This window comes from Salmo salar, chromosome 16 (assembly GCF_965601325.2).
Source record: "Salmo salar chromosome 16, fSalSal1, whole genome shotgun sequence".
NCBI lineage: Eukaryota > Metazoa > Chordata > Actinopteri > Salmoniformes > Salmonidae > Salmo > Salmo salar.
This window is the reverse complement of record NC_138306.1, coordinates 45,585,557-45,597,773: the sequence shown is the minus strand read 5'-3', so window position 1 is coordinate 45,597,773 and position 12,217 is coordinate 45,585,557. Positions and strand designations below refer to the sequence as shown.

Sequence of the window (12,217 nt, the reverse complement as noted above, 5' to 3'; positions counted from 1 at the left end):
TAAATCAGTGTATTAACTTGAAATGCCACATTTTTCAAGTTTAAGCCTGAAGCTACTCTGTACCTTTCAAATCTATTTTGGCCCGTTTTGAATGTCTCTGGGGGATTCGGCTACTTCAGCCACACTCGTTGCTAACAAGTGTATAAACTCGAGCACACAGCCATGCAATTTCCATAGTAAACATTTGCAGTATAATGGCCTTACTAAAGAGCTTAGTGACTTTCAACGTGGCACCGTCATAGGAAGCCATCTTATGATGGATGCCATCTTTCCAACAAGTCAGTTGGTCAAATTTCTGCCGTTACTGTAAAGTGGAAATGTCTAGGAGCAACAACGGCTCAGCCACGAAGTGATAGGCCACACAAGCTCACAGAATGGGACCGCCGAGTGCTGAATCTTAACGCTACAACGTAGACGATTCTGTGCTTCCAACTTTGTGGCAACAGTTTCGGGAAGGCCCTTTCCTGTTTCAGCATGCCCCGTGCACAAAGCGAGGTCCATACAGAAAAACGGTTGGTTGATACCGGTGTAGAAGAACTTGACTGGCCTGCATAGAGCCCTGACCTCAACTCCATCGAACACCTTTGGGATGAATTGGAATGCCGACTGCGAGCCAGGCCTAATCGCCCAACATCAGTGCCCAACCTCACCGATGCTCTTGTGGCTGAATGGAAGCAAGTCCCTGTAGCAATGTTCCAACATCTAGTGGAAAGCCATTCCAGAATAGTGGAGGCTGTAATAGCAGTAAAGGGGGGACCAACTTCATATTAATGCCCATGATTTTTCAGCGGCAGAGACTGGGAGACTAGTCAGGATCGAGGGAAAGATGAACGACGCAAAGTACAGAGAGATCCTTGATGAAAACCTACACCAAAGCACTCATCACTTCAGACTTGGGCAAAGATTCATCTGCCAACAGGACAACGGCCCTAAGCACAAAGCCAAGAACAACGCAGGAGTAGCTTGGGGACAAATCTCTGAATGTCCTTGAGTGGCCCAGCCAGAGCCCGGATTTGAACCCGATCAAAAATCTCTGGGGAGACCTGAAAATAACTGTGCAGCAACGCTCCCCATCCAACCTGACAGAGCTTGAAAGGATCTGCAGAGAAGAATGGGAGAAACTCCCCAAATACAGGTGTGCCAAGTTTGTAGCGTCATACCAAAGAAGACTCAAGGCTGTAATCACTGCCAAAGGTGCTTCAACAAAGTACTGAGTAAAGGGTCTGAATACTTATGTTTTTTTTATTTTATACATTTGCATACATTTCTAAAAATCAGTTTTTGATTTGTCATTATGGGGTATTGTGTGTAGATTGATGAGGAAAAATAAACAATTTAATCAATTTTAGAGTAAGGCTGTAATGTAACAAAATGTAGAACAAGTCTAGGGGTCTGAATACTTTCCGAATGCACCGTATATGTTTTATTGTCACATACACTGGATAGGTGCAGTGAAATGTATGTGTTGTTTTACAGGGTCAGCCATAGTACTACAGTGAAGAGTGGCTCCCGAGTGGTGCAGCGGTCTAAGACACTGCATCTCAGTGCTAGAGGCATTACTGCAGTCCCTGGTTCAAATCCAGGCTGCATCACATCCAACTGTGATTGGGAGTCCCATGGGGTGGTGCACAATTGGCCCAGGGTAGGCTGTCATTGTAAATAAGAATTTGATCTTAACTGACTTGCCTAGTTAAATAAAAGGTTAAAGATGGCTGGCTCAGTTGGTTAGAGTGCAGAGTTTATAACACTATGGTAGTGGGTTCAATTACCCTGTGGGCAGAATAAGCTAAATTATTTTACTATCGTTATGGAAGACATAGGGCTGATAGAAAGAGAGGGGAGGGGAGTTGAGAGTTTTGGCACGAGGCTGTATTGGAAGTGAGTGTTTGTTAGCATTTTTATTTACAGTGCCTATTTAAACTGTGCAGTCTGCAGCACTGGGTCTGTCTGTAGGTTTTGCTCATTATTAAAAAGGGTATGAATTAAATTGAAAGAATGAGAGAAGTAGACAGAAAGAGAGAGATGGAGGGAGAAAGAGAGGTAGGGAGAGGGGGAGGGAAAAGGGTGGGTAGAGGAAGGGGGAGCGAGAGATGGAGGTAGAGATGGAGGTAGAGATGGAGGTAGAGATAGAGACAGGTGAGTACCCCTCTCCTCATCCAGGCAGAGATAGAATAAGGCAGAATCTTTAAAGATAATTGAGTGTGTGTGTGTGTGTGTGTGTGTGTGTGTGTGTGTGTGTGTGTGTGTAGGGCAGATAAAGACATAGCGAAAGATTGTTAGAAGGAGAGCAAGATGGAGGAGAGGAGAGAGCGAGTTTGGGGCTGAAAGACACGGGCTTAGGAATGAAAGGTTTTAATTATCCTTCCCAGTTGGTAAGAATGAATGATTAAAGCCGCAAAAGATGAATGCGCTCATGGAACACCCTCGGAAATGAAACGTGGATGAGGAAATCTCCAATAAAAATCCATCAAACCCAAACCAGTCCATCTACTACTGTATACAAGCATATTAGGTGCTGCAATCGTTTCCCTGCTCAGTAATGTAGGAGTATGTCAATCTGTGTAGATTGTACTGTATAGAAAGTGTTTTGAGGGTGAGAGTGTAACAGTGTAACACATGTGGGATGATGATCTCATCACTTACCGCTATAGCCTGGATTCTCTCCTGCTGTGACAGCCCCTCAGACATCCTGCCAGAAAGAGAGAGACAATTGAGAGAGAGAGAAAGAGAGAAAGAGAGGGAGAAGGGTAGGGAGAGAGAAAGACAGTTAGGGAGAGAGAAAGAGAGGGAAGAGAGAGAGGGAGAAGGGGAGGGAGAAACAGAGGTAGGGAGAGGGGGAGAGAGGGGAGTGATGGAAGGGTGGTAGAAAGAAGAAAATGGTGGGTAGAGGAAGGGGGAAAGAGAGATGGAGAGAGAGGGATGATGTTTAACACGGTTAACGAGAAACCCACAAAACAATTGGCCGTGAAGACAACATTCTGAAGACACAACCAGTCTAATAGGTTTGTGTTCTTAGATACTATGGGTCTCTTTGCATCTGAAACATGTTGATGTTGAGAAGTATGGGTAAGGCCAAGTTAAGTTTCTTCCACCCATGGTTACCTTAATTACAAACTATTAAATTAATTTCACAAACAGACATTAACAAGCATCTCACGCCCTCTCCTTTGATTACAAATGCACAGGAGTAGCCCCATGTTGCCAAAGCACTGAGTCAAATTAATGCCAGTCAGTAACACTTCATAAATCAAAAGAACAAGCAAATCATGATACACACACTACAGAAATGATAGGGCCTAGGTATTTAGGATTTTAGAAAATTCTCTCCTTCACACACAGAGACACATACACCAAAGAGAGAGAGAGTGAGTGAGAGAGAGAGATCTGGATTTCATCCTCCAGTCTCATTGATAGATGTAAAATCCCATTCCCGCCGGTCAAGCATTTTACTAGAGAGCAAACACATGTATGCATCTATGCTTTCATACCTGAGGAATTCAGAACATTTATACCTGAGGAATTCATAACTTTCACACATGGGGAATTCAGAACATTCATACCTGAGGAATTCATAACATTCATACCTGAGGAATTCAGAACTTTCATACCTGAGGAATTCAGAACATTTGCAGATCAGTCCCATGGCTGCTTAGCTTTCCTACACACATTTCATAGATACACTCAGTCATATGTGTATGGTTTATAGTCCTAAGTGTATGATTAATAGTAATTTTTGTTTGTTTAATAGACATGTGTATGGTTAATATTCATATGTGAATGGTTAATAGTCATATGTGTATGGTTAATATTCATATGTGAATGGTTAATAGTCATATGTGTATGGTTAATAGTCATGTAGTCATGTGTGTATGGTTAATATTCATATGTGTATGGTTAATATTCATGTAGTCATATGTGAATGGTTAATAGTCATATGTGTATGGTTGATATTCATATGTGTATGGTTAATATTCATGTAGTCATATGTGTATGGTTAATAGTCATATGTGTATAGTTAATATTCATGTAGTCATATGTGTATGGTTAATATTCATGTAGTCATATGTGTATGGTTAATAGTAATATGTGAATGGTTAATATTCATGTGTGTATGGTTAATATTCATGTGTGTATGGTGTATGGACTAGAGCTACATTAGGACCCTATAATTTGTTCACGTCACTGACTCCTGATTAAGAAATAAATACAATAGTAAAGAAAGTAACACCTTGTATATAGAACTCAATATGTGGAATGAAGCCAAAAAATGACAACCACACAAACGCTGATTCTTTGGCAACAGCACAACTTATCACTACCCACACAAGTTATTTGATTTAAGAAAACCATCAAACTTACTACCACTCTCTCAGGACCTTCAAGGAAAAATTGATTCATCAAATAGATAGAATTATCCATGCTGACAGCCACCTCATTCTTTCTCATGTTGAGATCTTTGTGGGGAAATAAGGATGCCCTTGAACAGTCATCAGTCACCACACGAGGAAATCCCATTTATTTTACCAAACAGAAAGAATGATGTCGGGCAACAATATGCTGTATAATTGATAATAATTCTCCATCATATGTCAGGCTAATTGATTCCAGAATTGGTCCCCACAAGGCATCTGGCCATGATGCGGTCTATCCACAAAAATGTTATGCCACATTTTCACACATTCATACACATTAACACACAGTGAATCCCATATGTTCACACTTTACATGAAGTACCCTATAAAACCTATGTACCATATTTACCTCGTACTGTAGATACAAATTACTTACAACTGTTGTCCTGTTTGCGGTGTATGTTATTACACACATTTTAACCTTTATATGCATTATATTTGTAACCAAACTCAAATGAGTTGTAGCTAAGTCTATCCTTAGTCCAGAACTGTTTAACTGAACCATACATTGTGGAAATCACAGCAGGGCCATGTTATCAGAAGTATTCAGGATTGGTCCTCTCTCTGACAAGTTAGAGTTTGGCCCTGGATTAATTTTGCTCCTCCATGTTGCAGAAGATTATTGATCTTCCATGTCTATTGTGCAGCGACCCTCATCTCTAGGCTCCTGTTCTCATCTCTGATAGGTCAGAGTAAGAATGCCAGAAGGACAGCCTCTCCTTGACCTTTCAACCCCAGAAAAAGCACATAAAAAGGACAATCAGGCCTCAAGCAGCAAATGGCCAGTAGCTTAGTCAAGTGAGTGCACTACTCCGAAGGGCAGGTAGCCTAGCGGTTAAGAGAGTTAGATAAGTAACTGAAAAGTCGCTGGTTTGAATCCCTGAGCTGACGAGGTGAAAATATGTCGATGTGCCCTTGAACAAGGCACTTAATCCTAATTGTTCCTATAATCAAATCAAATTTATTTCTCACATACACATGGTTAGCAGGCGTTAATGCAAGTGTAGCGAAATGCTTGTGCTTCTTGTTCTGACTATGCAGTAATATCTAACAAGTAATCTACCAATTCCACAAATACCTTGTACACACAAGTGTAAAGGAATGAATACGAATATGTACATAAAAATATATAAATGAGTGATGGCCTGAACGGCATAGGCAAGATGTAATAGATGGTATGGAGTACAGTATATACATATGAGATGAATATTGTAGAGTATGAAAACATATAAAACAGCATTCCTCTATGGGATAGGTGGGACGCTAGCGTCCCCCCCGTGGTGCACTCCATCAACAGCAGGTGCATTTCAAGAGCGGCAAATTTGAATCCAAATAAATGTCAAAATTCAAATTTTCCAAACATACAACTATTTTACACCCTTTGAAAGATAAACATCTCCTTAATCTAACCACGTTTTACGATTTCAAAAAGGTTTTACGGCGAAAGCATAAATTTAGAGTATGTTAGGACAGTACATTTACAAGAGTTGTGTGTAATGTTTTGTCAATTCAAAGACAGGGTCACCAAAACCATAAAACCAGCTAAAATGATGCACTAACCTTTTACAATCTCCATCAGATGACACTCCTAGGACATTATGTTAGACAATGCATGCATTTTTAGTTCTATCAAGTTCATATTTATATCCAAAAACAGCGTTTTACTATGGCATTGATGTTGAGGAAATCGTTTCCCTCCAATAACCGGCAGTCAAGTCAACACCACAAATTAAATAATTAAAATTAGAAAACATTGGTAAAATATTATATTGTCATTTAAAGAATTATAGATTTACATCTCTTGAACGCAATCAACTTGCCAGATTTAAAAATAACCTTACTGGGAAATCACACTTTGCAATAATCTGAGCACTGCGCCCAGAAAAATACGCGTTGCGATACAGACTAGACGTCATGTTGGGGAGATCTAAAATCGAAAATACTATGTAAATAATCCATTACCTTTGATTCTCTTCATCAGATGTCACTTCCAGGTATCACAGGTCCATAACGAATGTAGTTTTGTTCAAAAAAGCTCATCATTTATGTCCAAAAATCTCCGTCTTGTTAGCACATGATCTAAGCCAGCCGGACTTCTCGTCATGAACGAGGGGAAAAAATATATTTATGTTCGTTCAAACATGTCAAACGTTGTATAGCATAAATCATTAGGGCCTTTTTTAACCAGAACATGAATAATATTCAAGGTGGACGAATGCATACTCTTTTATAACGTATTGGAATGAGGGTACCCAACATGAACTCGCGCGCCAGGTGTCTAATGGGCCATCATCGTTCCATGGCTCTTGTTCGGTCAGATCTCCCTCCAGAAGACTCAAAACACTTTGTAAAGGCTGGTGACATCTAGTGGAAGCAATAGGAAGTGCCAAAATATTCCTCAGCCCCTGTGTTTTTCAATGGGATAGGTTTAAAGGTAATACAACACATCAGGTATCCACTTCCTGTCAGAAAATGTCTCAGGGTTTTGCCTGCCAAATGAGTTCTGTTATACTCACAGACACCATTCAAACAGTTTTAGAAACTTTAGAGTGTTTTCTATCCATATATAATAAGTATATGCATATTCTAGTTACTGGGTAGGATTAGTAACCAGATTAAATCGGGTACATTTTTTTTATCCAGCCGTGCAAATACTGCCCCCTAGCCCTAACAGGTTGGTGGCTAGTGATACATTACATCAGGATGGCAAGATGCAGTAGATGGTATAGAGTACAGTATACACATATGAGATGAGTAATGTAGGTTATGAAAACATTATATGAAGTGGCATTGTTTAAAGTGGCTAGTGATACATCTAATTACATCAAGATGGCAAGATGCAGTAGATGGTATGGCGTACAGTATATACATATGAGATGAATAATGTAGGTTATGTAAACATTATCTAATATAAATAATATAAAGTGGCAAGTGATAAATTGATTACATCAATTTTCCCATTATTAAAGTGGCTTGAGTTGAGTCAGTATGTTGGCAGCATCCACTCAATGTTAGTGATGGCTGTTTAACAGTCTGATGGCCTTGAGATAGAAGCTGTTTTTCAGTCTCTCGGTTCCAGCTTTGATGCACCTGTACTGACTTTGCCTTCTGGATGTTAGCGGGGTGAACAGGCAGTGGCTCGGGTGGTTGCTGTCCTTGATGATCTTTTTGGCCTTCCTGTGACATCGGGTGGTGTAGGTGTCCTGGAGGGCAGGTAGTTTGCACCCGGTGATGCGTTGTGCAGACCTCACCACCCTCTGGAGAGCCTTCCGGTTATGGGCGGAGCAGCTGCCGTACCAGGCGGTGATACAGCCCGACAGGATGCTCTCGATTGTGCATCTGTAAAAGTTTGTGAGTGTTTTTGGTGACAAGCCGAATTTCTTCAGCCTTCTGAGGTTGAAGAGGCACTGCTGCGCCTTCTTCACCACGCTGTCTGTGTCGGTGGACCATTTCAGTTTGTCCGTGATGTGTACGCCGAGAAACTTAAAAGTCTCCACCCTCTCCACTACTGTCCCGTCGATGTGGATAGGGGGCTGCTCCCCCTGCTGTTTCCTGAAGTCCACGATCATCTCTTTTGTTTTGTTGACATTGAGTGCGAGGTTATTTTCCGGACACCACACTCCGAGTGCCCTCACCTCTTCCCTGTAGGCCGTCTCGTCGTTGTTGGTAATCAAGCCTACCACTGTAGTGTCGTCTGCAAACTTGATGATTGAGTTGGATGCGTGCATGGCCACGCAGTCGTGGGTGAACAGGGAGTATAGAAGAGGGCTGAGAATGCACCCTTGTGGGGACCCAGTGTTGAGGATCAGCAGGGTGGAGATGTTGTTACCTACCCTCACCACCTGGGGGCGGCCCGTCAGGAAGTCCAGCACCCAGTTGCACAGGGCGGGGTCAAGACCCAGGGTCTCGAGCTTAATGACGAGTTTGGAGGGTACTATGGTGTTAAATGCTGAGCTGTAATCGATGAACAGCATTCTTACATAGGTATTCCTCTTGTCCAGATGGGTTAGGGCAGTGTGCAGTGTGATGGCGATTGCGTCGTCTGTGGACCTATTGGGTCGGTAAGCAAATTGGAGTGGGTCTAGGGTGTCAGGTAGGGTGGAGGTGATATGGTCCTTGACTAGTCTCTCAAAGCACTTCATGATGACGGAAGTGAGTGCTACAGGGCGGTAGTCATTTAGCTCAGTTACCTTAGCTTTCTTGGGAACAGGAACAATGGTGGCCCTCTTGAAGCATGTGGGGACAGCAGACTGGGATAAGGATTGATTGAATATGTCTGTAAACACACCAGCCAGCTGGTCTGCGCATGCTCTGAGGACACGGCCGGGGATGCCGTCTGGGCCTGCAACCTTGCGAGGGTTAACATGTTTAAATGTTTTACTCACGTTGGCTGCAGTGAAGGAGAGCCCGCAGTTTTTGGTAGCGGGCCGTGTTAGTGGCACTGTATTGTCCTCAAAGCGAGCAAAAACGTTTAGTCTGTCTGGGAGCAAGGCATCGTTATCCGCGACGGGGCTGATTTTTCTTTTGTAGTCCGTGATTGACTGTCGACCCTGCCACAGACCTCTCGTGTCTGAGCCATTGAATTGCGACTCCACTTTGTCTCTGTACTGACGCTTAGCTTGTTTGATTGCCTTGCGGAGGGAATAGCTACACTGTTTATATTCGGTCATGTTTCCGGTCACTTTGCCCTGATTAAAAGCAGTGGTTCGCGCGTTCAGTTTTGCGCGAATGCTGCCATCAATCCACGGTTTCTGGTTGGGGAATGTTTTAATAGACGCTGTTGGTAAGACATCACTGATGCACTTGTTAATGAACTCGCACACCGAGTCAACGTATTCGTCAATGTTGTTGTTCGCAGCAATGCGGAACATATCCCAGTCCACGTGATCGAAGCAATCTTGAAGCGTGGAATCCGATTGGTCGGACCAGCGTTGAACAGACCTGAGGGCGGGAGCTTCCTGTTTTAGCTTCTGTCTATAGGCTGGGAGCAACAAAGTCGCTTTGGATAAGAGTGTCTGCCAAATTACAAAAATATACTCAATACTCCTTATCCAAAAGCACTATCGACAACCACAGTAATGCGTCGCCACTCTGGGTCTAGTGTGCTAGCCAAGATGGCTGACTCTGTAATTTGATAATAAGCTAAATAACAGTTAGACAAGTTGAGCATGAAATAGGGAAAGAGACAAGTTGAGGCTCAACAAAATATTTCTTCAACATTTTTTTTTTTGGGGGGGGGGGGGGGAGGTTGAAAATTGAGGAATGAATTCCTGGAGGAGACTGCAGGGGATCAGTGGAGAGAGAGAGAGAAGAGAGAGAGAGAGAAAGAAAGAGAGAGAGAGAGAGAGAACTCAAGGTGCTAGACTGCCAATGTTTCCCCTCACTTTCTCCACAGGGAGGTTGCCAAAGCCCCCCGAAAAACTGCCAGACTTCCAATACCAAAATATGACACCAAACCAGTGGATGATAACTTGTTAAGGTGGGTGCATCCCACCCAGACACCAGCACCACCAGCATCCCCATCAGCACCATTCCATCCAGTCCCAGACTGGGGGTGTGTTGGTCAGGAGTGCCCTTCCCCCCTCTGATAGCCCTGTTTGAAAGATGAGATGTACAACATGCCATGAGGGAACGCAGGAATGCCTGGCCTCCACTATGGTCCTTCTCCACCGACCCAACACCACCGCTACCCCAACATGTCGCCCCCCCATATACTGTAAAAATATCATGCGTTTTTCGGGGCTCCTAAGTGAAATATGCTTGGCTGCTTGGCTTACAGTGGAGAGTGGTATGAGAAGCTGAGGGGGTAAGCGGAAAAAGTGTAGAGCGGGAGGTTATAATTTACAATGAGGGCCTTTTATTTTAACAAGGCGAGCCAGCAGAACTCAGCCAAGGACCATGTGTACCAGGCAAAAAAAGAGGACAAAATGTTTTATTGTTTCAAGTTTTATTTGTCACATGCACAAGTACAGTGGAATGCTTAACATGCAAGCCCTAGCCAACAGTGTAGTATTCAATATCAAAATATTCTAACTCATTTATTTTTTTAACCCAGAGAAATAAGAGAGGAAGATATATACAGGGTCAGAGCCAGTAACACATTTACAATGTGCAGGGATACTGGAGTATTGAGGTAGATGTAAATATGTAGGCAGGCATTAGGAGAAAGTGACTGGTAACAGCATTAATAATAATAACAATAGTAAACAGCATAGCAGCAGCATAAGTGGTGGGTGGGTGCCTGCGTGGTGGTGAGAGTGTCTATGTAAGTGTGAGGTGTGGGTGAGTGCAAGAGTGTCAGTGTAGGCGGATGGATATACATGTAAACAGGGCTGAAATGCTAAAAAGTGACTGGTAGCAGGAATATAGAAATAATTATGGTACAATACTAGATGGTAATATATACACATGTAAACAGGGCTGAAAAGTGACTGGTAACAGGAATATATAAATACTTATGGTAATATACCAATGGTAATGTACCAATGGTAATGTATACATGTAAACAGGAGTAATAATGACCAGAAGCAGGATAAATAGATAGATACTAATGGTAATATACTGTATACATGTAAACATGAGTAATAGTGACCAGTAGCAGGATGAATAGATAGATACTAATGGTAATGGCAATCAATAATCAATGAACAGCAGTGTAGTGGTAGTAATAAGTCTAATCAATAATCAATAATCATGCGCAACATTTCTATAGGCTACGCAATTGCACAAGAAAACAGAGTGACGGCCTCTACTAAAGAGGAGGATCAACATTTCTATAGGCTATGCAATTGCGCAACAAAACAGAGTGATGGCCTCTACTAAAGAGGAGGATCAACATTTCTATAGGCTATGCAATTGCGCAAGAAAACAGAGTGATGGCCTCTACTAAAAAGAGTAGGATCACATCAGCTTTACTTAGGCTAGGCCTACTATATTTATTTCTCAACTTTCCTAATATTAAGCACATTGCTTATTTACAAAGGGAGTATAGCCTACATGGCTGCAGTGGTGAAAAGTAGTTAAGTACTACATTGAAGTAGTTTTACTTAAGTAGATTTTTGGGGTATCTGTACTTTACTATTACAACTTTTACTTTACTATTACAATTTTAACTTTTACTTTACTACATTCCTAAAGAAAATAATTTACATTTTCCCTGACACCCAAAAGTACTTTTTTGACAGGAAAATGGTCCAATTCACACAACTTATCAAGAGAATATCCCTGGTCATCCCTACTAACTCTTATTTTTTTATAAAAAAAATTATATTGTATTATTGACTGTACGTTTGTTTATGTGTAGCTCTGTGTTGTTGTTTTTTTGTCACACTGCTTTGCTTTATCTTGGCCAGGTCGCAGTTGTCAATGAGAACTTGTTCTCAACTGGCCTACTTGGTTAAATAAAGGTGAAATAAATAAATAAATAATATCTGGAAGACTCACTAAGCACATGCTTTGTTTGTAAAATAATGTCAGAGTGTTGTAGTGTACCCCTGGCAATCCATGAATGTAAAAAAAAAACAAGAACATTGTCCTGTCTGGTTTGCATAATATAAGGAATTTGAAATTATTAATAATTTTACTTTTGATACTTAAGTACATTTTAGCAATTCCATTTACTTGTGATACTTAAGTATATTTCAAACCAAATACTTTTAGACTTTTACTCAGTGGGTGTTTTACTGTGAGACTTTTACTTGAGTCATTTTCTATTAAGGTATATTTACTTCTACTCAAGTATGACTTTTGACTACTTTTTCCACCACTGCCTGGCTGGCATGAAAAATATTTTTTCACCCTGCCCC

The 12,217-nt window shown here is 41.6% G+C and overlaps 1 protein-coding gene across 1 annotated transcript in view; it reads right to left on the bottom strand.

The window, feature by feature from the left end:
* The window catches only part of LOC106573924 (paralemmin-1), a 68,218-nt gene that overhangs the window by 35,185 nt on the left and 20,816 nt on the right, over window positions 1–12,217 (bottom strand). Inside the window, exon 2 of the mRNA XM_014149387.3 lies at window positions 2,644–2,689. Within this exon, the coding sequence (XP_014004862.1) occupies window positions 2,644–2,689 (46 nt within the window). The remainder of the gene's footprint in view (window positions 1–2,643; window positions 2,690–12,217) is intronic.